General features: G+C 40.9%; 4 protein-coding genes across 7 annotated transcripts; 2 read left to right on the top strand and 2 right to left on the bottom strand.

The window, feature by feature from the left end:
- Positions 1–359: 359 nt before the first annotated feature.
- On the bottom strand, positions 360–8,120 carry LOC136676081 (nucleotidyltransferase MB21D2-like). Its single transcript, XM_066652932.1, has 2 exons — positions 7,759–8,120; positions 360–2,508 (listed from the first exon to the last, which is right to left on the bottom strand). The coding sequence occupies exons 1-2, from the start codon at positions 8,024–8,026 to the stop codon at positions 1,238–1,240; spliced, it is 1,539 nt and encodes a 512-aa protein (XP_066509029.1). The 5' UTR covers positions 8,027–8,120; the 3' UTR covers positions 360–1,237.
- Positions 8,121–10,350: 2,230 nt separating this feature from the next.
- On the top strand, positions 10,351–14,974 carry LOC136676083 (presenilin-associated rhomboid-like protein A, mitochondrial). 2 transcript variants are annotated; one of them, XR_010796236.1, is made up of 11 exons: positions 10,351–10,523; positions 10,615–10,710; positions 11,403–11,610; positions 11,940–12,053; positions 12,135–12,258; positions 12,667–12,762; positions 13,189–13,338; positions 13,463–13,533; positions 13,892–14,001; positions 14,247–14,344; positions 14,429–14,471. XR_010796236.1 is itself a non-coding variant. In XM_066652936.1 (11 exons), exons 2-11 carry the CDS (start codon positions 10,634–10,636, stop codon positions 14,544–14,546), a joined length of 1,158 nt encoding a protein of 385 aa, XP_066509033.1. In that variant the 5' UTR covers positions 10,352–10,523; positions 10,615–10,633; the 3' UTR covers positions 14,547–14,974. The 2 variants fall into 2 exon arrangements, 1 of the variants encoding a protein (XP_066509033.1); XM_066652936.1 differs by having other exon boundaries at positions 10,352–10,523; positions 13,892–13,993; positions 14,429–14,974.
- Positions 14,975–15,028: 54 nt separating this feature from the next.
- Positions 15,029–20,753, bottom strand: LOC136676084 (interleukin-20 receptor subunit beta-like). 3 transcript variants are annotated; one of them, XM_066652938.1, is made up of 7 exons: positions 20,436–20,753; positions 18,988–19,111; positions 18,323–18,510; positions 17,237–17,361; positions 16,896–17,043; positions 16,549–16,694; positions 15,029–16,077 (listed from the first exon to the last, which is right to left on the bottom strand). In XM_066652938.1, the coding sequence occupies exons 1-7, from the start codon at positions 20,497–20,499 to the stop codon at positions 15,976–15,978; spliced, it is 897 nt and encodes a 298-aa protein (XP_066509035.1). In that variant the 5' UTR covers positions 20,500–20,753; the 3' UTR covers positions 15,029–15,975. The 3 variants fall into 3 exon arrangements, with proteins under 3 accessions (XP_066509035.1, XP_066509034.1, XP_066509036.1); XM_066652937.1 differs by having other exon boundaries at positions 16,543–16,694; XM_066652939.1 differs by having other exon boundaries at positions 16,543–16,694; positions 18,988–19,130; positions 20,436–20,751.
- A 2,432-nt stretch (positions 20,754–23,185) lies between these two features.
- On the top strand, positions 23,186–26,173 carry LOC136676088 (claudin-15-like). Its single transcript, XM_066652943.1, has 5 exons — positions 23,186–23,402; positions 24,042–24,206; positions 25,393–25,474; positions 25,741–25,854; positions 26,095–26,173. Exons 1-5 carry the CDS (start codon positions 23,186–23,188, stop codon positions 26,171–26,173), a joined length of 657 nt encoding a protein of 218 aa, XP_066509040.1.
- The last annotated feature ends 1,701 nt before the right edge of the window (positions 26,174–27,874 follow it).

The raw sequence follows: 27,874 nt of genomic DNA on the forward strand, positions 1-27,874 counted from the left end.
TAGTACAGTAAGCCCCTTAACATATTTCCTTACATAAGGAAATCTTTTAAGTGATTCTGTGCAACACCCTTAAGTAAATCCCTCAGCTAAGGAGAAATTAAGCTTTAAGTGTCATACTTAAGCAGAAAACTTAAGGTGTTTAAGGTGCAACCGGCCCCAGGGCATAATGCTTATAATTTTCTATGAAGAACTTTTAAATGCTGGCGTCTGGTTCTATTTACCTCCACCGATTCTGTTGCTGGAATTTTTCATTTTAAAGTCCCTCTTTAGCTGCAGTTTGTGTGATGTAAGAAGTGGCAGGTAACAGCTGTTCTTGTGCAAAATCAACAGACAAACAATGCTATGTCAACACCGCTTCAAATACATACACAATTCTTTATTAACACACAATACGATACAGGTGAAGTGGAATATCCCTTGAATGGTTAAAGTCCCATTCAGATAGCGTAGGTGCTTGTTTTGATACGATGGCTTTGCAGTGGCTAGTGGCAGCTAAAAGCAGCAATTACAAAGTGAACCGACAAAATTAGTATTCCTTCCATTCCTGATAGCAGCAACACGTGGCTTCGTACAGGAGACAGATTTCAAAGTTGAAGCCATATGCAGTCGTTCATCTGGAAAAACTAAATGCACAACTCCGCTAATATAAAAGCCTCTCGCTTTAACTGGGTACACTTCAATAATTGCACTTAAGAATATGGTGTTTGAGTGTTATCCATAAAGCAGATACAAAAGGTTTTGGCTTTTCGTTCACATGTCATTGTCTACTACAGAAAAACAAGTTGTTTTTACAGATAGAAGAAACACAAGGACATAGTGAAAAGCATATGAAGGATAATCTAGTACAAACACAAGAAAACTGTCTGATTCCAGCACTTGATAGTTTTCATTGTTGCTCAGATTTCACTACAGAAGGCGTACCACAGTTCCAGATGTTGAGGCAGAAAAACAAAGAGAAAAAAGGTGTTCATATACAGTGCTCTGGGCTGTGCACAGCACTTCTTCATGGTCCAAGTATAGCTACTCAAAAGTCGCTAAGTGTCCCCCCCCCAAAAAAAAAAATGCTGTTGGTTCCTACCCTATTTTCACTCTGCATTTCTCCCAGAGGACATTCTCCAGCGCTGGAGCACAGCCTCTCAGCAGCTCTGAGTAATGGGCAGGTTGAGGGTAAACCTCTTTCTGTTTCAATACCATACAACAGACATCCACAAAGTCCAAGGACAAGGGACCTTGTCTTTTAGAAAAACTTGTCATCAATGCGGAAGTGTGGTCGTGATACATCATCTGGGTTGATGAAGACAGAGATGGACTTGCCTGGGTTCTCTGTGACCAGCTGCTGCAGCTTCTTGGCGAGACGGTCATCAGGCTGCTGGTGGTCTGCGGAAGAAGGGTCTGATTGTGGCGAAGGAAGACCAGAAGAACTCCCGCGCCTCTGCATCTCTTGTGTCAGCCGGTTGGCAGCCTTGGCTTGTTCAATGGTGGAGCGCAAGTACTCGGCAGGATCAGATCGGACCAGGGCAAGTTTGCGGGCATGAAACATGGCTGTCTCATCGCAGAGATGCTCCAGCATGTTGCACTGTGGGATGAAGTAGTTAGGACAAGTCTTGTTGACCAGGCAGTGCTGCAAGTCATCAATAAGACCAAGCAAAAAGTGGGCAGCAAAGTCCTCTTGTGCAAGGTAGCTAGCCGGTAGGCGATCGCAAGCCCACAGCATGATGCTGCGCAAGTGGTAAGGGCTGACAGAAGATGGTTGACCCAGCAATTTGACGAGGATAGACTTACAGGCTTGGAATGCTTGCATGAGGCCAGGAGAGATGCACTTCTTCAGCTGAACTTCACTACGGGCAAAAGATAGACGCCATTCGTTCTCCCTTCGACCTGAAGCTGAGCAAGCAGGAAGCAAGTAGAACCCACTGATCACCTCCTCCTCTGTGATCTTCCCATCCCAGAAGTGGTTCTCCATCAGCCAGCTTTGGGCAACTGCTGGCCAACCTTTGAAAGACACCACTGGTACAATGTCGTAGAGCATTCGGCTGCTGCCCACTCCCAGGATCATGGACAACAAGGTACTGTGACGCTCCACTCGTTCGACCCTCGGAGTTCCTCGCTGAGGCTTGCGCTGAACCTCAGCCAGCACCAGAGCAACCGCTTCCTGGAACCAATCAGCCACGAGGGTCGGAGAGAAGAAATAGTTGGTGGTTCCGTTGAGATGGTCAGCCATGGTGCAGCAGTCCCTCCAGCGAGCGATTGTACCTTCGTCAAACAGACGCAGGCTTAGCCAGGAGTGACCTAACGCAGAGTGACGCATGTCTAATGTGACCGGTTGGTTGCGGTCATGCAGCTTTAGAGCAGGGACCAGCAGAGTGAAGGCCATGTCATAGTCAGAGCCACGGTTATACACTCCCAACTCTTCCAGATCCATGTCCACAACACCATCCCGCACTCCACCAGACAACAGCAAGTACTCATTGGCAACCGGCAACTTCTGGTCAAGCTTCTGCACCATACCTGAGAGAGGGTAGGTGGAGAAATAAAGGAAGGTAGGTAATAAGTTAAACATCTGGACATTAACAAAGCAAATCTGCACCAAAACACAAGTTTGAATAAAAGATGTCAGATAACCAGCCATTCTGTTGTTGGGTTTTGATTTCAGCCAAGAAATGTCACTTCATTGTTTCACTTACCAAACCTGTCACACTCTCTTGTATCCTGATACACTTCCTGTCACATGATTAAAGTCCTACCACTGTCCTGTAAAAAAGTACAGCACTCTGGCTGGCGTCCGTTTCCAGCGGATCAATAGGTGGACCTGAAAGAGAATACCATTGCTGGGAAAAGGCAGTGGATCGATGAGGGAGGAACCTAAAGTCCTCTACAGTTGTTTGCAGGGGAAAGAAGGCGTATGCCATCTACAGAAGCGTGGACGCTTAAAGTATTAGTGCTGAGAGTGGACATAGCATGAAGTTTAATGTGATTACACAAAGCTTAATGGTTTTTAAGCAGCATGGCTTTTCACCTGCTAGTCCACAGGGCACGGGGATGCTCTCAAATATTTATGGTTGTTTTTCCAGATGAGATGCTCCAGCACAATGCCCTTGGAGTTTGCCAACAGTGGCACAGTCCATTAATAGTCCTCGCCCTCTTATTCCTATTCCGTTTCTCCTTATCACTTTCTCTCCTCCCCGTCCTCACGTAAAAGCAGAGTTCGTCGTTTTAGACCTTGAGTTGTAACAAGGATGTTGTTAATGCATGGCTTGATTTCAAGCCAAAGTTCACATCCATTAGTCCATTCAGTTGCAGTATTAGTACTCGTCTTGCACAAGGGGAAAGTCACATAATTGACAGGGAGAGTGATAAAACATTAAGAGTGACTGGGGACATCTGTTATGATAAATGTGTATATATTATTATATATTAAAAGTATGGCCTATAGATTATATGGGTGTGGAAACAGCTTGGGTGCCCCCTTTAGGGAAAATGTAGAGCTGCACCCCAAATACTGTGTGCATGACAACACTGAGTTTAATTACACTCTCAGAAAAAGGTATCCAGCTGTCACTAATTTTCCATAATTTTTCCTGACTCCAGATTTAGATTTTTTTTTATTTAAAAAGTTATCTCCTTTACTTATTCATGAGCTAATATACTTATTTATTTTTAGTCACTGCTGTATACAAAACCATAAGACAGGTGTTGTAATGCACTCAACATTGTTGGTCCCTATTTTTTCTTGTGCCCAATTAAAGAATTTTCCATATAAAAATTACATAATGAAAACTTATAAATATACATTTCACTCTATCATTGAACAATTGGGCACTTTTGTTATTCCTGTACATTTGAAAGCACTGGTGAACCAAAATATACCTGTACAGATATGGGGAATATGACAGAAAATTTCACATCGCAAAGGTATTTTTATGATACGCGTTAGAAATCAGGCTTTTTTTTGACACAGAACCAAAGCCCTTCAAAGTGGCGAGGGTCTACTAACTTTTGAACATGGTGTAACAGCAAATCTGTTGTGCACTAGTCTCACGTAACCGGAAACATAAGATTGAGGTTTGTGACCACTGGCTATTTTCAGTGGCAACTCAATAGGCCAGTCCAGTCGTATTTTTCTGGACAGGAGGGAGGGTGACAGCACTGTGCCATCTGTGGGAACCCCATGTTCACTGAGGCATGAGTGATCTACAGCTCTCCCTCTCTCTTTCTCGCCCTGTCCCTCTCACACTTACACACAGAAGCTGTTCTCACACTCGCCATCTCTGCCATTCACCTCGGCCTAATTCAGACAGCCGCACGCTGATTGGCCAGCAGTGTATGCGTATGCAAATCACAGAGACTGAACAAAAGTGACACTGGCTGTTAAAGCTTTCAGTCTCTTGTGGTTGGACAGAAAGTGTGAGAGAATAGCTCACAGGGGGGAGGAGGGCTGTATGAATAAGAAAGGGCCTTTACTGAGTGAGTTGTTTTTAAAAAGGCACAAAGTTTGTGGGAAGGTTTGATACAAAAAAGAAGAGAAATTCTTACTTTAATTGACAGACGTTTCGGTTGTAACAGCGTATAAAGAGTGTCTGTCTGGGGCCATGAACCTGCAGTTGAACACATTCTGCAACAAACAGAACAGCCACTCTATCCCTAGGTTGTGATCATGACCTCAGTCAAAAGAAATGCACTGTCCTCCTGATACAGTACAATACGTCCGTCTCTAGCTATGTAGCGTATTCACAAAATTTAAATAAATAAATAATACTCTTGAAGAAAATGCAATTGCTTTGAGGTCATGTCCCAATCTGAAGACAGCTGCCTTGAGGCAAAACCTCAGGAATCAATAATTTAGATTCTAGTGGCAATTTAAAATGAAGGTATCTAATGTATCTGTATGATTAGTTCTTGATCACAAACACCACTCCAACTCATTCCAAAGGCACTGGATGAAACTCCATCGCTCTAGAGAAGGCAGTTCCACAATTCCACAGCCCAATGTCCTGGGGCTTTATAACCCTCTACCTGACCCCTGGCATTGAGCACGGTGACCATTGTATTTTCATGAAGACACTTGCACCATTTTATGTCTTTGTTCATAATGGGTGCACAGAGTAGCCTAAATCTCTCATTATAAGGTGTGTCTATAAACTTGTGGAGATTGTGTATATTATACAGGCTCTAAAACCAATCTGAATACAATACATTCCACTAGGAGTTGTGAGATGGATTACAAATCCTTTCGCATAACCTTCCAGTGCACAAGAACTACAGAACATCCATCTATTTTATTAAGTGTTCATGTTTCCTTTGTTGTTTTCTAGCCCATGATGCAATACCAACCTCTACCATGTTACAGCACTAATATTCCCTCTGCCCCCAGTGCTCTCCAAGAGTAGTAAACCTTCCCATCCAATTAATTACAGACAGCAGACCGAGGTCTCATGGGGCCATAAATCACACCCAGGTCTCAGACACGAGACTAACTTCAAACATGTTTTTATTGTCACTGCAAGGCAGTAAGACAAAACTGGGTCTCCTCATTTAACCTATCTGTGGCAGTGAACACACACACACACACACACACACACACACACACACACACACACACAACCTTAAGGCTACAAATGCCCTCAGTTTCAAAGCTTGTTAAAACTTAGAAACATGAAAAAAGAAGCCAAAAGTGGCCAAAGATTTAGGACTAATACTTTAGAAAAAGTAGTTTAACTAATCAAGACTTGTACTTTGTTCCTCATTCCTAATGTTTGGATTCAATATATTTTTGCTTCTTTCTAAATATTAAAATATTTACACCTCATACGTGTTGTTACAACAGAAGAACTAATTCCAGAACATATCTGTTTTAAGAAACTTTGCTCGTCTGAACAAGTCTGGATGAGTATTTCATATTCAGTTTCCTTTGATCATCCACAGTGCTGACGATTATATTTTCTAATCATAAATGCATAACACTCTGACACTTTCATGCTTTGTTAAGAGAGGCTTTAATGCTTCATACTGAAACACTATATTTCAGGTTTACAAAGAATCTCCTTGAATATTCATGTGTGTATAATATGATAATTATTATTACTAACCCTAGAAATTCTAAAGCACAAAGTGAAAGTTGATCTGGGCATCATGAGGCACAATACAAGGCTGCCAATCAGAACAGAGGTCATTCGGATAGTTCGGTCTTAAAAGCAGTTAAAAAACAGCAGGTTTAATTCTGTGGCTTAAATGGACGGCTGGAACTATAGATTATGACAGATTCTGGGAATAAAACTTATGCTAATGTTAAAATAGATCTATGGAGGGGAGCCCAGGAACTTTAATACTTTGTGAGGTACATGTATAAGTGCTCCATGTCCATAGTACACACCTTTATTAAAGCTAGTCTGCAGTAATATAGTGACTAAGACCTGGATTTTTTTTTCCATTCAGAGACAGAGGGTGGGTTTTTTGGGGGGAGAGCAATTCAGTCCAACATGTGGCAGTAATCATTTTGATCCTCTCCAGCGAGGGATTAAGAGCAAGTACTCATCTGACTGACTGTGGAATTAATATTTTTGCATCTGGGCCCGAGAAGGGGGTCAAAGCACAAAAGCAACACGGACAAAAAAAAGGGGGAATTCCACCCACTGAGATGTATACAATGATCATTCAGTGTGGTTCCATGTCAAAAATTTCACTGCAGACAAAAGCCAACTCCCACATGCTGAGATTCCAATCACATAGCATGTCCAATAAGCTTTCCTACCAATATCTGTCCAACAGTGTGTGGACACCCATTAATAGTGAGGGGATATGCCTACTTTCATATGCACCAACGGTGGACAAAGGTGTTCAACTTCTGACATAAGGCTTGTAAAATCTTCATAGCAAGGTAATGACCAATAGATCGACAGCTTTTGGAGCAGCTGCACAGTGGGATAAAAAGCACACCAACAAGGTGTGAAATCTCTGGATTGGTGGTGATGCATCCAGAAGGAGAGAGGCTGTTCTTGCACTGTCCCCTAATCTCCTAATGACTTAAAATTGGTTTAGATGTAGCTCTGCATCTTTACATGCCTTCATTCAATATGCAATACGTCCACCGCACTCACCTCCATCTACACCCACCCCTCCCCTCCAGCACTCACCTGCATCTTGAAAGCCCCACCTCACAAGTTGCCAAGCTTTGTTCCTTAGGTTTGTGATGCACAAAATTCTGGCTGTCTGACTTTGTTTCTGAGATTTTGTTTTGAACGTTGCAATTTCAAAGCATAAATGGTCAACTACGGTGCTGACCCCATATTGACCCATGCCATGTCACCACTTCACATTCACTCGAGAGTTCTTTAAAAAAAAGGCTGTGGCAGCATATAAACATATAATCATAACCTATAAATCAGTGGAGAAGTGTTTAGAATCAATAACTGAAGAAATTCACACCCATATAATTCAATACTCAAAAAGTGGCATACACCTGCCTCTTGTCTCTTCTGACAACGTTGATGATGGTAGACAAACATCTTTTTATCTGCAACTAATCAATTAACTTCAAATCTCTGTGTATCTTTCCATGTATTTAATTACACGGAGATTTTGCCAAATATGTGCCATTTCCCTTTAAATTACTAACGAATATGGCTCATAGTATTAACACATGAACCGGTCTTTCATTTAGTCACAGAAAGCAAACACTAACCCTGCCCCAGATCATCAACAGAGGACATAAGGATTAAATGAATCAGGGGATGTTGTTGTCTACAGGTTCCAGACCCTCACCGAGCATGGAGAAGATGAAGTCCTTGGCCGTGTGGATCTCCAAAGCTCTCTGGTCGTCGTACTCCCGCTGGTCGTGTTTGTTGAATTCGAGGATGAAGCGGTTGAGTTCGGGGATGGTGGCTCCCGAGCTGAAGTCTAGTTCCGGGGAGCAGGCGGTTGAGCAGGCCGCTCGGAAGCCGCTGCTGCTGGGGCTGCTGCTCGCCGACACCGCCTTTACTCCTCCACCAGCCCCGTTACTGCTGCTGCTGCCGAGAGCAGGAGCCGCCATCTTCAACGCACGCACACACACTCCCTCTCTCTCATACACTCATACACACCGTCTCCCTCTCTCTCTCTCTCTTGCACACACTTACTACACACAGCAATAGCGTCAGCAGCTCTCTCTCTCTCTCTCTCTCTCTCCACCCACCCAACGGATATAGTAGCAACAGGAGGGTATTCTGCAGGATTTCTCAGTTTAGCCAGATAAATTAAACCCAATGTCAAGCCCATCCAATGAGAGATACTTTTTGGGCAACTTGGCTGCCTAACTGAGGAAGCCTATTGTGGAATACCCCCCCACCCAGCAGCTCTCTATCTCATCCCTCCCTCCCTCCCTTCCTTGTCCTCCTCAGTGAGCAGGTGGTGAGCACCATCAATAAGCATCCTCTGTGGAATAAATAATAAATAAATAATAACAAAAAATGTAATTCACTTGTTGAGGTTAAGAACCAGCTGAGTAAATCATGAGAAGAACATTAAGAGATTTGTGTCATGGCTATGATTTAGTAAGCTGGAAAAACAAGACAGTTAAGTCCTTCCTATAACGTACTATGTCATGACCAGAAATGAAGTGTTGTTCCCACACCTTGGGACTTACTCTCAACTACACATTAAGACTAGGTCCAGCTGAGACCTTGTAACATTGTAGACATGAGCATGAATTAATTAAGTGGTGACAACAAATGAATCCACACCTTGTCCCCACACCTTGCCAGGTCAAGGCCACAAATTCCTCTATATTCCTCCAACATCTCCTTAAACCCATGATAACTAATAAAAAACTTGTTTTGATGACCTCTTGCTAAGGCTTGGCAATGACTGGAACACCGTGAGAAATATATAGTGTCCAAAAGTAAGACTAAGTCATTTTGTGGCCATCACTTATTAAAGCATACACTCATTCAGGAACAATTTCATACAAAGCTCCCTCCTCCCTCACAGTTTTTCTTTCTTAACTTCATCCTTCAGCATTTCTCCTCCTCCTCCTCCTCCTCCTCCTCCTCTTTCTTCTCTTCTTCAGTGAGCAGGTGGTCCTGTGATAAAGCGCTGATCTGTGTGTTAATCCAAATGGGCACATACACAAATACAAATGCACGCACATACAAACTCTATTTTTTTCTCTCCCACGCTACAATCGCTGCTAAAAAAGAAATTAAAAAATAAATAAATAAAAAATAGAAAAAATCCCCTGAGACATGTGACCAGTTTTTACTTTGTTAACACTTAATGAATATGAAAAACACAGGCATTTGAAAAAAAATATCAGTAATGACAATGTTCACTGCTCATTTGCAGCTTAAGGCCTCACACAATTTAATGTAACTAGTTTGCTGTTTGAATCCATATTTCGGAGGCTGTTTGGCACATGGCAGTTTCAGAGTGGAAATGTTCCATTAATACCACACACACACACACACACACACACACACACACACACACACACATGCTAACAATAAAGCTAACTATGTGAAAAATAATGGACTTTGCTAAATATGATTTATATGTAACAAAGAAAACTATATATAGTAAGCTTTACATTCATTTTGTGTTAATTTTTATGATATGATTTAAGAGTTTTTGTTCACTTAGCATTTACAAAGAAATTAACGTAAAGTGATTCATCAATAAAAGTGAAAAGGAATGGTTTTTATTCATTTAAATAAATAACAGTTCCAATCGGCACACTTGGGCCCACATTGGTTGGACCTTGGTCAGCAGCAATCGGTTTGTTCATGGGTTCTTGGTGGTACACAGATAGTTGATTATAGTGAGTCCAGTATCATAAAGTGGGCAGCCCAGTAACTATCTATATATTGGGTCAACAGGGGCTCATAATGGACTGTCTAAGTTTTTAGATATTTTATGTTGCCAGACTCTGCAAAATGGGCCATATATTTTAAATATTTAATGGTCCCATCACTGACTCTGGAGGGTATCATCAATATGTACGGCTAAAATTTAGCCCGTGATTAAAAGTTGCTTGTTCCAGTGTGGGGTAACTGTGTTGTCTGGGTTGTAAAGGGCAAAAAGTAAATAACTGCGCATATATTTGCTTATGCGCAAATTCGGTGCAACAATGATATTCTTGAAAATGTTGTTGTTGCAGCGCGCATGCAGTCCGCAAACTTTGGCTCAGTTTCAAATACTTCCCTCCTCCCTAGCTAGTGTACACTCTGTCATGAAATAACGCTTCTTTAACCAACCCAAATAGTTCGTTATATGTTTATTATTAAGAAATGTATATCCAGATATAAGTAACATGTCTCTATATTTTGCTACAGGCTCTAGTTGTGTGACCTTAGTGCACTATGCAGGGAGTATAAGGAGCGGTTTTGATTACAGCCCGAGAGGCATATCATAGAGCAGCAGAGAAAGGAACTTCTGAATAAACTACATATTTTTAAAACCCCAAATTACACACAAACGCCCCCTAAACAGACTGTAATTCGGCAAGAGTAAGAGTAATGTCTCAAACAAAAACAAAGGCGTGTCGTTAATACAGAGTGGGTTTATTTACTAGTCAGTCCTTCATTTAGAAATACAAAAATCGAATAAGCTGAACTTCAGCCTTGTAATTTGTTTGCATTTTATCAGTTTCTCCTGCAGGTCAGCTATGGCGTGGAGGGGGTTTATGCATCGGACCAAAACAGAGCTGAATACTTCCTTCATTCTCTTTATCAAAACCTCCAGGTAAGGAGTTACTGATGGCTCAGAACCGTTCAGAGTTAGAGTTATAGTATCCAGACATCTAAAGTCTACTGTTTGCCAAAGATTCACAGAAAGCCTACTTAGAAACTGTAGTGTTATATTGTCAAGGCTTTAATGTCGTCGCTGTCCAATGAAAAGCATGTATCCTTAAAATAATAACTTTACAGGAGAAGGAAAAAACTTTCTTAACTTTTAATGATAGTCAATGTAAAATTATTTTATTCCAAAAACTTTTTGGAACATTTCTATTGGTCCATTCCTCACAAAAATATGAAGCACACTATATATTGGACATATGCTGTGTTCAAATGATGTAATAAACAAGAAATCAATTTTTTTTAAATGGTTTGTCCCTTAGTTGAATGTTGGCTCCACATATGGATGCCCTCGAAGGTGAGTGATGTGACCTGGATCATATATGGGCCCCAGAGGATTACTCACCTGCCCAAATTTATCCACTACAGGCAGACCACCTGGAACTTATTAGTCATTCCAGCAAACTCAGAACCCATGCCCATCTTGAACCATGTCCATGTTCATGTTCTACTGCCGCACTGAGGTGTGCTGTCTGGGTTGTTTTTAAATCTGTTCATGACAGAGTGACATATGTAAGGTGCATTTTATTAGTTCCCCAAACAAGGTCACGTTTAGATGTAATATTTCCTCTTTTCTAGGTTCTCACTTCATCCTCAACAGAGATGTGGCTTTCGGAAAGCTCAGAGAAAACCAGAGAACAGGAAGGAGATCCCAAAGGAAAACTCAGCTCCAGACTTGGGAGAAGCAGTCTCTAAAAGGAATACAGTGTCGTCTCATCCTGGGTCACCTGTCCCACCTCCTAGAAAACCAGGGCACATATTCAGACCCCTTGTGTTTACAGTGGGGGTAAGGCTACTTCTTATCTTCTGAGACAAGGAACTATATGGGTCCCAAATTATCTCATGAAATGAAGAAATGGTGGGATAGATCAGGCATCAGGCAGTTTTTTCCCACTCTTACCTCTACAACAGTGTCTTTGTCCATAAAGCAACCTACAAGTTTTCTCATTAATTTTTTATGCAGTGACCTACCATATAATGGTAATGGTTTACACATATCTAAAATGTATTGCCTTTATTTGGCCAGGAAACGTCAAAATGTCAGAATGAATGTCAAGTCCCTGATCAAGAATTACTACACAGGAATAGGTATTGTCCACTCTAATGCCCTTTCAGTTTACAGGATGCTCCTTCGGTGCTGCTGCTGTCTTACAGTATGAAGCAGTTAAATACCGAGTGGAGACCACCATGGAAGAGGCCAGAGAGGACAAACTAAAGAAATACGGACAGGTAAACTGTTATAGCACAGATTTTTAAAGATGTTACACTCTGTAATTGAATACTGATATTGTTATTGATCTGGGATTACAGAGCCATGCACACTGGCACCACTGGTGGAATCAGCTCTCAGACTTTCAGAAGAAGATGATCCTGCTTGTTTCTGTGGTGGATGACTGGTGGAGCAGACTGACAGAGGGACAGAAAACAACCACAGGTTTGTATGGAATAATTTAAAAGTTTTCAAGTGATTTCTTAAGTGATTCTGGTGGAGGAACAATTGACCATGCAGGGCCTGAGGGTATAGTGCAGAGGTGTTCAAATCCAGGTTTAAGGCCAGGATTTTAAATCTCCCAGCCAGTGTGACACTATACCTAGCCAGTCCCTGCTATAATGTCATACTGGCTGGCCATTTTTATACCCTGGCTTGGAGTGTGCCCATTTTTTCATATTTTAATCAAAAGGGTGCTCACTATTTGCACTTTCAGTCCAGTTTCTGGACCTGGATTGGAAACATGTTGATAACCAGTATAAGCTGATTCTCTTCTTAATTAAGAGACAGAGCCAAAGTCATCCGGAAGTATTGACTGACTTGTTGACAAACCTGCTTGGTTTTCTGCCTCAGGTATCATAGCTCTGAACACTGTAGTGCTCTGCTGCTGGAGAATACCTTTCATGCAACGCACCATGTTCAAGTTCTTCACGTCCAGCCCTGTTTCCAGTGAGTGTTACCACCAGTGACTCAGAATTTCTTTATAATTAATTAATTTAAATGTAAATAGTGTTGCTCTGGGTGGTTTTCTTGTGAACTAGTCCACTGTGGAGAAATTCATTAATTTATTAATCTTAAATAACTTAACTTAAAAGAGCAATAATCCATTTTTTACTATAAAAAATATAACAATTATTTATAAAGCTGTTTATTGATTATTTCTTACACTCTGTGAACTCAAATGAGATGAAAATATGTTCTGATGATAATCTGTTTATGCTCAGTAGAGTGGGTTCCCTAAGAGAGGATGGCCATGTTTAAAACAGGTTCATTACAGAATCACCTACATCCAGGCCACCAGGTGGCAGTGTAGTGACACTTTCTTAACGTGAAGAAAATAACTTGCTTTTTTGAAGTTGTTGCTTCTGTTTTTAGAGACACGTTGCCTTCCCATGCTCCTCTCTTCCTTCAGCCATTATTCCATCCTTCATATGATGGCCAACATGTACGTGTTGTGGACCTTCTCCACGAGTGCCGTTTCTCTGCTTGGCCGGGAGCAGTTCTTGGCTCTGTATCTGTCTGGAGGTAAGTGTTTGACCTCCAGGGAAAATGAAAGGCATGATCAGACAGTAGGGATGAATGAATTCTGTGGGAATGTGGGCATATGTCAACACATGAGTACTTTTTGTGGTTATGATCTCTTCATCAGGTGTGTTCTCCACATTGATCAGCTACATTTGTAAAACAGCCACTGGACGTCTAGGGCGTTCTCTGGGAGCTGTAAGTTAATTTCTATTTTGCTACTCAAAGGAAGTGCACAGCAGTAATTACATGCTCAAATGCAGATCTATGTCTTCAGTCATGAGTTAATCAGAACAGATCTGCAGCAGGAGACTCTTCCTTCACATAAACATGTTACATAACAGTGTGTTCACAATGATGGACAGAACTGCAGATGCTCAAATAACAGAGAAAGCTATAAAAGCATAAGAATGAAATACAGACTGAATATTCAAAATAACTTTATAGCAAAGTGCATGTTTTCAAATTTTATAGCAGACTACAATTTCCGCAGCAATTCACAATAATTGAGTGTTAATATTTTTTATATATCATTTTAATATCATATTTACATCAGTCAGGTGCCGTGATGACCGTTCTGGCTGCTGTATGCAGTAAGACACCAGAGGCCAAACTAGGAATCATTCTGCTGCCCATCCTCAGTTTCACAGCAGGAAACGTAAGAGTGTGTGTGTCTCATTTTGTCTCAGCATGCATACTTTGTGTACTTCTGTCAATTACTATACATAAATATACTGTTCATATTTCATATTTCATTCTTGCCGGGATATTGATGAAGGTTGTCTTACGGTATCGTACATTTAGACAGTGACATAATAGAAGCTAAATTCAAACAGAATGGCTACATACTTTACACAGAGAACTAAAACAGCACATAAACTAATAGAGAATCTCTGTTGGCTGCCCTCCAGGCTCTAAAAACTCTGGTTGCCTTGGATACAGTTGGTCTTCTTCTGGGCTGGAGGATGCTGGACCATGCAGCCCACCTTGGAGGAGTGCTGTTCGGAGTGTAAGTGTCCTGTTACTCGTTGAAAAATTGCTTAGAATTTTTTTTTCTGTCTCTACCCTAGCTTCTCATTTAATGCATTTTCAGGTGGTACATTGTTTATGGTCATGAGCTCATCTGGAGGAGGCGTGAGCCACTGGTCAAGTTTTGGCACAAGCTGAGGAAAGGCCCGCCTGGTAGAGCACCACCTACTGGAAGTGTGTAAGACTCAATATAGAACAACTCGGATAACACAGTACTGGAAATCCTCGCAAAACCGACCATTACCGTGGGCAATTATGCCTTTGATTTGATTCGGACACATTCATTCCTGAGGATGATTTTGTTTTGTGTTAAAGGAGTAACCTCACTTTTCTTCAGTAATATTCCTTAATGTTATGAAAGAGACATTATACTGACACCTCGTGGCCTGGATATATCAGAGATGTTTGAAAAACCATTTAAAAAATATGGCCACTTCAAGTTCTATCCAGGAACTGCAAAGCATGTTGATCTTCATGTGATGTGAGTTGCAGTTTGTAAAAATAATTGTAAAAAAATCATTAATTTTACATATTGTTGATAAGAATGACTGATTTCACCTTTAACCTTAGTGTGAGAATGTTTCACTTGACATTTTACACAAATGTATTTCTCTCAGTTGTTGTGAGAGTGACATTGTGCTAATGACATGGATAAATAAAGTTATTTCAGCTCTATAACAGATGTTATTGCACTGCTTGTTCTTTGGGGCTTTGGGGCAGCACAGTGGTGCAGCAGGTTGTGTTGCAGTCACACAGCTCCAGGGACCTGGAGGTTGTGGGTTCGAGTCTGTGAGGAGTTTGGTGTGTTCCAGGTGACTGTCTGTGTTTTCCCTGTGTCTGTGTAGGTTTCCTCCCATGGTACAAAAACACACATTGGTAGGTGGACTGGTGACTCAAAAGTGTCCATAGATGTGTGTGTGTGTGTGTTGCCCTGTGAAGGGTGTGTTCCACCCTTGATTAGTGGAACACACCAGTGTTCCACCCAGTGATTCCGGGTAGGCTCCAGACACACCGCGACCCTGAACTGGATAAACGGTTACAGACCAAGAATGAATTAACATTAATTTGGTCTTTTAATGCCAAAGCACTAACTGACCAATACAAAAATAAGGACACACAGTGTCTTTGATACAAAGCACTGAATAGCACCACCTAGTGGAGCAGTTCCCAAACCTGAGTAAGGGAGTGAGTTGCGATGCTTTACCTTTAAAAATGTCCATTGTCCATGTACATCTTCACCAAATGTACAAATAGTCTTTTTTGTCTATTGCAGTAAGAGCCTCTACTCGTTAGATTTTGAAACATTGCTGTAAAGATTTTGTTGCATTCTTCCACAACAACATTAGGTACTGACATTGGAAGATCATGAGTTCTGGTCCAGAAACGCCACTCCAAATGTGTTACTTAAACTGCAGTTATTGGTGACCCTGGCAGCACTTTGGAAGCGGAGGCTGTTTTTAGTGAATTCCATATCCGTTTTTCTTCTTTAAACAGTATTCCTATCACTTCAGCTGCTCGACTGCATTATTAAGTTGTGCTCCACATTTCCAGAACTCCATGTTCCTTGTGCAGGACTCTTTTCATTACACGCTGCCTTTTTTTCTGGTACACTCAGTCCTGCGCCTCTAAAGGATGTAGCAGTATGACAGAATGGGTGGGCTCCAGCAGAAGTTTGGAGGAAAAGGTCTTAATGTGGATCGGCCAACCCTCAATCTAAAAACAGTAAGACACATATGTCTAAGTTAGTTCTGTAAAATAACAACATGCATTAATCACTAAAAAGCAGAATAAACCAGCTACTATAAATGATCCTGTGCCTCAAATCATGTACATTTATTGAGAATATCTAGTTCACACTGCACGTTAAACCAGATAAAATCTGTTAAAGTCTTGTCATCAGGAGATCACCCATTCAATCTCAGGTGATGCTTGGGATTAGTGGTAATGTGTGTGATTGGGAGAGACTGAATAATGTGTGGAATTGATGATAAGGTTGCTTGTATAAAAACTGTCAGTTCCCATTAAGTTAGGGCTTAACACTGTACAACTACATAATATCATGTCCAAATTGAAACAGAGTCTTCCTAATAGGAGCACTGGCTTATTTGTTTTGTACCAAATATTCTTTCTAACATTTTTGCTTTCAGTTCTGTGGCACTAAATTGATGGTATGCTGACCAGTACATGAGGCAGTGGTTCTTTTGGACACAGTGCTTGTTTGAGCCATGGACCACAGTGTGGTAACCTCCAGCCGAGTGCCACAGCAAGGAGCACGATCATCACCACAGCAGTGCTCAGAGCGACAGGCTTCAGCCAAGCAGACTGGTGTCCTAGACACAAAAAAACAGCAGTTTAGGTTGGTTAGGAAATAATGGAGACACCTTGAACCCATTGCATTTTGTCATTTGTTACTGTGAGCATAGGTTTAGTGATTGTATGGAGAGAGAGCAAAAAGAGAAAAAAAATTAAAAAGTGTTGGACCCAAACATTTGACAGTCAGGACACAAGTCCCAGCTGGGAATTAGCCTCACTCTGTATAGAGAAGCACTGTTTTTCAGTGCTGCTGGTTTTGTTGATGCTCTCCAGCCGAGCCTCTGCCTTCACACAGTGTGTTCCTTCACTCTTCTCAGCATCCAGGGAGTAGTGATACGTCTGTGTTTTGACCACTTCACTAAAGACCTGCAACGAGAAAAGGCTGGTTAGTGTAGACTCAAATGTCCCATATATTTAAGCCCTTAAAATGTGGTGTCCACTTATTAATAAATAAACTAACACTTATTATTCTGTAAACATGTAACACTGTACTGTATGCTCTGTAACAGTGAGAGGGAATTAGTCAGAATCTATTGGAAAGTGTTTGAATTGTACTCACACTCTGCTCGTCTCCCTCCCTCCACACCTGGAGGTTTATGGTGATCGTTGAAGGGAGCTCACTGAAGCCCACCTGGATGAGGTTTCCTTGCACAGTCACAGTCATGTTTGGAGCCAACAGCACAGCTGACAAGGAAAAAAACACCAGACTGAAATGAGATCTGTATAGTGTGTAACATTTTTAAAAGAGGTAAGGCTAAAGAGATTTAAGCCCATCTGTTCCCAGACCGTTTCTTCACTGGTTTATTAAAGAAAATGATTATAGCTGTTTTTTTTATTTTATATTAACATTATATGATGTGTATGTGGCTTTATGTATAAAAACAATTTTAATTCATAACATTAAAAAACGGGCGACACGGTGGCGCAGCAGGTAGTGTCGCAGTCACACAGCATCAGGGGCCTGGAGGTTGTGGGTTCGATTCCTGCTCCAGGTGACTGCTCGACTGCTCTGTGTTCTCCCTGTGTCTGCGTGGGTTTCCTCCAGGTGCTCTGGTTTCCTCCCACAGTCCAAAAACACGTTGGTAGGTGGCGACTCAAAAGTGTCCATAGGTGTGAGTGTGTGAGTGAATGTGTGAGTGTCTGTGTTGCCCTGTGAAGGACTGGCACCCCCTCCAGGGAGTATTCCCGCCTTGCGCCTAATGATTCCAGGTAGGCTCTGGACCCACCGCGACCCTGAACTGGATACGCGGTTACAGATAATGAATGAATGAACATTAAAAACTAATTTGCTGTTTTATATGGTGTCACAAATATTATATACATGTTTTGTCTTCAGGGTGGGTCCAGACCCTACCCAGAATCATTGGGTGCAGGGCAGAAACACACCCTGGAGCGCCAGGCCTTCACAGGGTGACACACACTCACTTTTTGAGTCGCCAAACCTACTAACGTGTGTTTTTGGACCGCAGGAGGAAACCCACGCGGACACGGAGAACACACCAAACTCCTTACAGAGTCACCCGGAGCAGGACTTGAACCCACAATCTCCAGGTCCCTGAAGCTGTGTGACTGCAACACTATCTGCTGGAGCACCGTGATGTGATGTAAAACCGAATATACATGACCAGTATTATAAATGCCTTACTGTCTCTGCGGTTGAAGGTCGAAGAAAGCTGTGACCACGAGATCTGTCCACCACACTGTGCCTGGACCCCAATGATGTAATCAGAGTCCGAGCCGAGATCATACGTCAGATCACACTCGGTCTGAGTGATGTTCTGGCATTCGTACGCATCGACCCAGCTTCCATTCAGTATTTGTGTCTCATACTCACTACAGGACACACACATCACAGGCTGGAATTAACATGATTTTAACGCAATTTGGAATTAATATTAATGTGTTTACAATTTAAGCTTGATAGGAAAATAAATTCCTGTTTTTCATAATCTTCCTTCAAAATGTAGCACAGCATGGTAACAGCACTGCTATCCATACCCCAGACTGGGCTTCAATTCTCTTGCTGCTTTGAGCAAGACTCTTAACAACAGCCCTATCACTGAACACACCATGGACAGGGAGCTGTGCAATGATGGGACAGGCTAAAGTCTAAGGGTAAACCTGTCTGACACATGTCAACAATGTACAGTGTCAATGTGTGCAAAACTTTGATTACATCACTGCACAACAATACTACATTAACGTATCGTTCACATCCACCTCACATCGCCTCCCTAAAAACTCATGGCTGATGGAACAATAGAATCAGTCCACACACGGTCAGAAACTTCATAAGCAAGTATAACTCACCCCTGAAACTTGACGGAGTAGCTGATGGTCCTGCAGTTCTCCTGCAGGGAGCTCCACTTCAGCAGATGTCTCATATTCACTGATTTCATTGAGAGGTTTTGCGGAGGCGGCAGCAGAGATGCATCTACAGATGATGGAAAATACTGGGATTTTAAGTTTACCTCATTGTGTTTCACTTAATATGGATCACAAAAATAAGGGAAAAATGTAAAGGATTTGTATTTTGGAATTTTTTCAGGTTCTGGAAATGCTTATAAAAATGCAATAAATTTTCCTTTTTTCTTATATTTTATTCTGGCTATAGTTAGCCAACTGTATCTAGGAAAATTATTTATTTTTACTAACAAAAATTGAGGCAGAATTTTAAGATAAAAATATTCCAGACAGCGAGCATATATCGGTCCACTGGCATAAAAAGGCTGGCACACCACTGACTGTAGACCACTGCTGGTCCTCCATCGAACCCCTCAGATTACTGTCCTCTACAGGATATAACTCATTTATAATCTCCTCAAACAGATTTTAAATTCACAGAGACTTTTATTCTGGAAAATAAACGAATACAAATATTACCAACAACTATGAGAGCTATAATAATGAGTAAAAGCCTGATATAAAATGGTTATACTAAAAACGTTGACACTGTGCTGGATTAAAATTATTTACTAATTTATTTATAAAAGATAACAAAAGAACCTAATGAAGGGGAAAAAATGTAAATTGGACTGTGAATGTAAACGTGCTAAAATGTGGCATTTTGTCTTAAATTCTGTTTAATCACCAGCGGTCCGCCCAGAAAACCCTGTGTAAAACACTAGTGGACCTCCCACTTTGCCCTCAGTGGGAAAACAGTCCGCCATCTCCTTGCTCTCGGGGATTACGTTCCTCTAATTTCCCTAAAGAGATTACTACATATACACCACACTTTTCTTGTATATCGACTAATTTTCAAAGTTTGAGTCACTGGAGAAACATGTTTAATGTAATTAAGACACGTTGTAGAGCCTAGAGGCAGTATAACTCAGAAGCGTCTGGTCACACAAGAAACCTTACATTCCAGTGATTACCCACTGACTGATTTACTTATACTTTTCTAGAGCAAAGAGACGTGTATCTCGCTGCAATACACCGATTCACGTCATGAGTCAGCTTTGACACTGGAGCACCTCAGAATACAAATAACGAACAGCTCTAACTTGATTTACAAGAGGAAAGTAACACAAAACTTGTGCTCAGCTGCAGATCACTGAGTTCAACACTTTAAGTCAAGCATCCAAATTAGCTTCTTCAGTTTGTTTCCAGTGGCGCTAGGCTAATGTAGGAAGTCTATTAATGGAATAACCATTATTATCATCACACAATTTTCCCTCGTTCTTTGGTTGCTTTGGTTACCTGCATTAACTAGTACAAATCTAAAGGAACTGTAGGCACAGAGACTGTAGACTTACATTTCAGAGTGATGCTAAGCAGCAGGAGCGTTTGAATTGGGGTGGACCTTCTGGTCTGTACCATAACACCTTACTAGAGCTTTTTATGAACGGTCGGCCCTTCAGGAGACGTCAGGGAGCTTCTAATTCTCAGTTTTGCAGGGTGCAAGTTGTGTGTCCCCCCGATGTCAATGTTTAGCATTTTATCCCAAAAAGTTACGGGTCCAAAGGCAAATCTTCTCTTGTGTTGTACCAGCTGCTGTGGCAGTAGTCACATTGAACTTGTTCTCTCTTTTTGAGAGAGTCTGTTCTTGCTCGTCTAACATGGGTTTGTATGTCTGTGACATGTGAAAGTCATTGGGACAGGTTTAGTGAAATTTCTTGATGAAGTCACTTGGAAACCTCACCTGTCCAACCTGTTTGTAGGGCCACACCCCCTCTCACTGTAGGTGTACTGGTGTTAAAATATGATGCATTATTAATTATCATGAAAGCAAAAGTAAAAACTCAACTAGCTTCTCTTGGTATGATTCAGTTTTGGCAATGTGAACGCCTAGTTGAAAGACAATAACAGCATACACCTTTAATTAAAAGAATATTTTAGGAATGCAGAATAAACCTACGTCTCTCTTTGATATTTAATAAACACATTTCACAAATGTTTTAATAAGAGAATGTCAGGAAGATTTATTGCTAAATGAGGCCTACAGGAATGGCTATAAATGTTCTGCCTTAAAAACACCCCTTTGGCATTGTGATTTTAAACATTTTAAACAACTGTTAGAACAATGGGTGGTGGTGGTGGTGTGGGGGGGGGGGTGCATCCCACTTTACCCATAGAGAGTTAGGATGATCTCTCACAACAGTTTAAGCTTACTATTGCAGAATACGAAGAGGTTTGAGATATCGAGTGCCAGGGGATTTTGTCATTTTAACCATATACAGTTTACAGTACACAGTAAAACAAAACAGCACATGTTCTGGGAGAAATCAGAATAAAGCCAAGTTCATTCAACTATGTTTCCGTGTGCATGTAAAAAAAACGAGTGTACACAGTTTTTAGTACACATCTATCATTAAAACTAGCTGGACATTATGAGTATATTCATCATTGGATGCTCTGCCTTTGTCCTCCAGCAGAGGGCGAGAGAGAGAGAGAGAGAGAGAGAGAGAGAGAGAGAGAGAGAGAGAGAGAGAGACTGATTAATGGACTTTGAGCCATAACAGAAACAAACCATTAACCAAGGCTAATAAAGCCATAAAGCTCAGGTTTGAAAAGCCCAACATGGTTCTGACTCTCTTCTGAAATTATTTGACTGTGAAACCAAAACACTGATCATTTCGGCCTGTGACACTGTGACTCACTGGATTAGCTTCCTGCTGGTTTCGCCATTGTATAAACTGATGGAATGAATTTCTGATTTATGAATACTTTTTAATGCAAATGTAATAACCTTGATTCCAAAACACTTTTTGGACATTTGGACGTTTTTTGGACACTTAGAGACTTTTTTGTTAATCTCAGCCAAATGGCCGAGACGTTGTCTGTGATTTGGCTATGAATAGTGTTGGTAATGTTATACTAATCTATTTTGAGTTACGTCAGGTAACTAATAAATGTTGTAATTGGGGAAAGGTCTGTATTGTATCGGTCTGTCAGAATGTGGCATGTTAAGCACATTTTAAAAAGTCAATCTTTTATGAATAAATCAGTATAATTAGAAACTTAATAAATATTAAATTAAATTAAATATACTATCTCATTACTATTTCGAGAATAAAGTCAATATGTGGAGAGTACATTCAGTATTTGGAGAACAAACTCCAACTGTTTCCCTGTCTCATTGAAAGCAATGCTTCATTGGCATTTGGGAAATGAATAAACATGTTTGAGATGCCTTAGTGTCATTAAAAGCTCTTTACCCGTAAATGGAGTCAACAAATATTTGTTGGTTGTTTATTAATATCATTAATATGATAACAGTATAAACCAGTATATAACAACTGCCAAGATTTATGTTACTTTATAATTAGGCTTCTAGTGTATAATGAAACCAACACTGATACTGTGAGCCATGTATGAAACACACAATACCTGATGGAGGTAAGGAGAAGTAGGTCATGGTGGTTCATTTCAGCCATAAAACCTTATCACAGTTTCACAGCGGAGGATAGTAAATGCCCCTTTGGTAGCTGTTCTCTCTGCAGATGAGCCACATTTGGCATTTGATATTTGGTAAATAGATGGTATTTGGTAAAGAGTGATTGATTTGACTGTAAAAATGATGGTCACTTCACTTAATGTAGTGGTTCTACACCAGACAGTAGTTGATCTTAGATTTGAACCCAGGCCAGACACCCTGCATGAGCCTTTATTTTAAAGAGTTTAGTACTGTAATGATGGTAATGAATGTTTTGTGAATGTTTAAGTACACAAAACAGGTACCAGTCATAGAGATAGCCAAACATGGTAATAGTTTTTATTAGAGCACTAGTCACTAGCTCTACGCCCACAATCAAGAGCATCATTATCGAGAGTAGAGTGGGGGCCCTGGGTGCGGCCGAGGGTTTTATGGCTTTGGGTAAAGGCTAAAGTCCTGCCGTCTGAGTGTAGGGAAACTTATTCTGGGAGGACAGTCGTGTAAAGAGGATCACAGAGGATATCTTGTGACTTCAGAGGATATTAGGACAATAATATTGAGAATTTGGCTTTGTGTGTCTTTAGTTTATCTACCTATATTCTGTGTCTTTGAAAGGATTTTTGTACAAAAATGTCGACTGCTTTGGAGGTAACTGGGTTTTTGTTGGGTGTTGCCTCCTGGTTGGTGATTGGCACAGCTCTGGCTAATGACTACTGGAAAGTTTCATCGTTTTCTGGCAGTGTGATCATCTCCAACCGTCAGTATGAAAACTTATGGCACTCGTGTGCTGAAGACAGCTCTGGAATCGTTGATTGCAGAAACTTTGACACACTGCTGGGTTTAGGAAGTGAGCGCCATTTTCTTTTCAATGAAATTGTGTTGCTGTCTTGACCCACTAATGTTTTCTTCCATTTTTCCATCAGTAAGACTAATTACTTCACATTAGGTCTAGAAACTTTTATGGAGGACCGTTAATCAGGAAATAAAGAGGACTTTTATTAAGCAGTAATTGTTCATTTGGCAATTATCTCTTACAGCAGCCGTTTAATGTCACAGTCACATGACCAGGAAGTTGGCCAATTTAAATTTAAATTTTAATGTAAGATTTTATAATACTGGAAAATTTACTCTAATATTTTACTTGTTTGTTTTAAATGCTTTCTTTCTGTTGTTCTTTGTGTTTGTGTTTATTTTAGAGACAAGAGCCATATTTCTGATTAGAATTTGAATGAATGTATTAAACTGTTATCTTTTAAAATGATTAAATTATATGAAAAATCCTCTGACTGAGGTGTATTTGTTTTAATAAATTTAGTGAAAGTTTTGAAACATAACAATAATTCAGTTTAGAACTCCTCATTAAGATTAAAGATTATGACATTTCCCTTTTAAGATATCACTGAACGTACTGTTTCCTGATAATTTACCAGTGCTTCTGTAATTGTTTTTAAAGCTGTATTTAAGTGGGTTCTCCTCTGTTTTTCAGCTTTCCTTCAGGCTTGTCGAGCTTTGATGATCGTGTCTATGATTCTGGGCCTTGCCTCGATGATTGTGTCCATCTTGGGGCTAAAGTGCATTCGTATCGGTAGCTCCAATGACCAGACCAAGGCCAAGGTCGCTGTGACAGGGGGAATCCTCTTCATCCTCGCAGGTGGGATTTCACTGTGTTCACTTAAAATAAATGACTTCATATGATAACAAACCATTCAATGTATGAATAAATGAGGGAATGAAAGTTATAACAAGGAATTGAATTGGTTTAATTTAAGAGAAATAAGCTATTTAAATTAAAGCTTGCAAAGCTGAATTTCAATTTAGTAAAAAAAAAATAAATAACATCAACTCAAAACAAATTTAAAAACACTTTAGATCACCTTCTAAAATTGTTGAATTAAATTTGCTTAAATTATAAATTATTATACAGCATTCTGGTAACAATAATCTTTAATATGGAAAATTACAAAGCTCCACTGGTGACATCACTGATAATAAATGTGTGGCCACCTCTTTCTGTGATGTGTTAACAAGAGGATTAAGTAATAACCACAACACTGTGAACAGTTGTGTGCAAATAAGATAATAAGATCATAAAGATAGGGCGGCACGGTGGCGCAGCAGGTAGTGTCGCAGTCACACAGGGGCCTGGAGGTTGTGGGTTCGGTTCTGTCTGATGACTGTCTGTGAGGAGTGTGGTGTGTTCTCCCTGTGTCTGCGTGGGTTTCCTCCGGGTGACTGTCTGTGAGGAGTTTGGTGTGTTCTCCCTGTGTCTGCGTGGGTTTCCTCCGTGTGACTGTCTGTGTGGAGTTTGGTGTGTTCTCCCTGTGTCTGCGTGGGTTTCCTCTGGGTGCTCCGGTTTCCTCCCACAGTCCAAAAACACACTGGTGTGTTTGACGACTCAAACGTGTCCGTAGGTGTGAGTGTGTGAGTGAATGTGTGTGTGTGTGTGTTGCCCTGTGAAGGACAAGCGCCCCCTCCAGGGTGTATTCCCGCCTTGCGCCCAATGATTCCAGGCTCTGGACCCACCGCGACCTTGAACTGGATAAGCGCTTACAGATAATGAATGAATGAATGAATGAATGATCATAAAGATAACTTGCTAAAGAGTAGAAATGAAATTGTGAAATTGTATAATTTCATAAGCTGTGGGAATGAGAAAAGTAAGTTTTGGCCACAGGGGAGTAAGCCATGGCAATGAGTGAAGTCATGGTGATGACTTACTAGGATGTGGGTCATGGTTTAATTATCTTGTTCCCACAACATGCAGTGTGTTATGTTGTTTGTTGTGTATGTTTCTGTTGATGGGTTAAATGGTCTTATGGATTTTATTCTCTCCTCAGGTCTGTGTGCAATAACAGCTGTGTCCTGGTACGCTGCTCGAATTGTTCAGGACTTCTCCAACCCACTATATGGAGGAATAAAGTAATTACACAACAATCGCCCCCCCACCCTCCTCCTCTCTCTTTTTCCCTCTCTCTTTGCCTTTCTTTCTGTTGCTTTCTTTTATCCTCATCTATTAACTGTCTCTCCTCTCTCCTTCCCTCTTCTCATCCCATCCTTCCTCTCCTTCTAGGTCTTCCTTAATGCTTCTATTATCTTCCTTCTTTCTTGGTAACAACAAAGCAATCCATTACTTACAGTAGTAACAGCTCTCTTTCTCTCACTGTCTTTTTTTTTTCCCTCTCCAGGTTTGAGCTGGGGGCGGGGCTGTATCTCGGATGGGGTGGATCTTCGCTGTCAATTCTGGGTGGAGCTTTGCTTTGCTGCGCCTGCAAAGACACTTCCACACCAAAACCGAAAGGGTGAGTGGGTGAGAGAGAGAGAGAGAGAGAGAGAGAGAGAGAGAGAGAGTGGTTTATAACAAACTACTGAAGACTGAAAGCCTATATCAACAATATTATAAATAATCAGAATTGCTATGGTTTTGTGACAGATTTAGTTCATTTTATAGCTCATTAAACTCTATAACTATTGGATCTTGTTAACTGTCTTTCTCTTTTAACCTAAAACATCTTTTTTTGTATTCTATTTATTTTTTACAGAGCATACTATGCGGCCAGTCAGGGTCAGAAAATCCACAAACCCGTGTCTGACGCAGACACAGCCAGAGCCTACGTTTAAGCGACGCCCTCACTCTCCCAGACATCTTTTACTGTTGTTACCCTTTCAAGCGTAGTTGTATTATTTAGTGACACGATGTGGCCAGAAGTTTCCAGACGCCTGTTTGTCCAACATTTCTTCTGAAATTAAAGGTGATATTACAGACTGTGTTTCCCTTTGCCATAGTAACATTTCGTACCTTCCTGGGAGAGCTTTAGACTAAATGATGGAACATTGCTGTGAGGATTTGATTGCATTCAGCCACAGAATACATTTGCGCAACAAAAGCGGGGAGCTGCATCTCTCCAGAAAACACAGCTTCACTACCCTTCAGCCACTACTCTTCTACTATCTGACGTTTGGCATTGTGCATAATGAGTGTATAGGCACATGTTCCGCTGCTTCACAGTGTGCCATGGAGTTTCATGCTTTTCTACGTGTTTGCTCATTTGAACACAGCAATATGTCTGCAATGAGTGCTTCTTAAAAACAGTTTTAGGGCGTGTCTGCAAACTTCTGGACATAGTGTATGAATCTTAGGGTTTCTTACTCAGTATCCACTGTGAAACATCTAGTAACTACCAAGCCATTCCAAAACCACTAGGAAATGTATGTAGTTCTGAGTGAGAAATTAATACGGGAAGGCAAAGTTCATGTTTTCTACTCTTATTTTCAACATCTGGTTAGTAACAAATGTTAACAAAATGATTTGCTAATTCTAAATCAGTGCTGTATGGATGTAGGATACCATGTAATTAGAAAACTGTAATTATTTGTATTTTTTTATTTGTTTTAAGAGAAGACTTTTTTGTAAGCAGGGACTACCTTAGGGTCAATAAAGCTTTAAAAATTTGAATGCAACATTTCTCAGAGGTTTATTCTGTATGGGTGAGATGTCACCGAGATTTGTTTTTTTAACAAATATTCACTGATAATGTGTTCTGTGATGGACGGGCATCCTGTTCAAGGGGTTCATCTGCATTGCACCCAGTGATTTCAGGTAGGATCCAGACCCACCTGAGATCTGATCAAATGAAGCAGTTACAACAGATCTGTGGTTCCCAAAGCGGGGGGCACAGATCGATTGCAGGGGGGCTGCATCGAGGCAAATGAATGAGATACATAATACATGGCTCTTGTTATAATTAATCTGTAGAGGTGATCGGTCACTTTTTTATGTTGTTCATTAAGAAGTTGCAGTTTTGTATGAATTACAATATATAAAATAAGTTTTGAAGCTAAAGACCTGTATGTATATGTGTTGGAATGGGGCTTCAAAATATTCTCATCTACAAAAAGGGGCACTGACCAACAGCACCAGAGTCTCAGGGTCCTGGGTTTGGCCCTCTCCTCCGGCCACTGTCTGTGTGAGCACCCACACTGACACGTGGAGAACACCCCAAACCCCTCAAAGACAGTGATCCGAGGCAGGGACTGGCCCCAAAACCTCAGGACCCAGGATCCATGTGGAAGCAACATACAAGTGTATGTACAGTTCGCTTAGTCTAAACTGTTCATATACAACACTTGCACATGTGGGTGTTTGGGTTGGTGCTGGTGGTGTGGCAGAATGGAGTATAATCCTCTGAAGATTACAGTGTCTGTGAATTGAAGGTAATCACTCCAACATAACACACAAAGACACACACACACACACACACACACACACACACACACACACACACAGATTGTGCCACACCTGCTGAGTCTGAGATTGCAGGA

The sequence above is a fragment of the Hoplias malabaricus genome, chromosome X1 (assembly GCF_029633855.1).
Source record: "Hoplias malabaricus isolate fHopMal1 chromosome X1, fHopMal1.hap1, whole genome shotgun sequence".
NCBI classification, from domain to species: Eukaryota; Metazoa; Chordata; class Actinopteri; order Characiformes; family Erythrinidae; genus Hoplias; species Hoplias malabaricus.

Bases quoted from the DNA above. Each gene is read 5' to 3' on its own strand.
- LOC136676081 (XM_066652932.1), bottom strand. From the start codon at position 8,026: ATGGCGGCTCCTGCTCTCGGCAGCAGCAGCAGTAACGGGGCTGGTGGA. The intron at 2,509-7,758 runs GTGAGGGTCTGG...ACCCTCTCTCAG, and splicing joins CTTCATCTTCTCCATGCTCG to GTATGGTGCAGAAGCTTGAC.
- LOC136676083 (XM_066652936.1), top strand. From the start codon at position 10,634: ATGGCGTGGAGGGGGTTTATGCATCGGACCAAAACAGAGCTGAATACT. The intron at 11,611-11,939 runs GTAAGGCTACTT...ATGCCCTTTCAG, and splicing joins CCCTTGTGTTTACAGTGGGG to TTTACAGGATGCTCCTTCGG. The intron at 12,054-12,134 runs GTAAACTGTTAT...CTGGGATTACAG, and splicing joins AACTAAAGAAATACGGACAG to AGCCATGCACACTGGCACCA.
- LOC136676084 (XM_066652937.1), bottom strand. From the start codon at position 20,499: ATGGTACAGACCAGAAGGTCCACCCCAATTCAAACGCTCCTGCTGCTT. The intron at 16,695-16,895 runs GTGAGGCTAATT...TTTTGTGTCTAG, and splicing joins ACAGTGCTTCTCTATACAGA to GACACCAGTCTGCTTGGCTG. The intron at 16,078-16,542 runs GTCAGCATACCA...TACTGTTTTTAG, and splicing joins AACCACTGCCTCATGTACTG to ATTGAGGGTTGGCCGATCCA.
- LOC136676088 (XM_066652943.1), top strand. From the start codon at position 23,186: ATGTCGACTGCTTTGGAGGTAACTGGGTTTTTGTTGGGTGTTGCCTCC. The intron at 23,403-24,041 runs GTGAGCGCCATT...TCTGTTTTTCAG, and splicing joins CACACTGCTGGGTTTAGGAA to CTTTCCTTCAGGCTTGTCGA. The intron at 25,475-25,740 runs GTAATTACACAA...TTCCCTCTCCAG, and splicing joins CCACTATATGGAGGAATAAA to GTTTGAGCTGGGGGCGGGGC.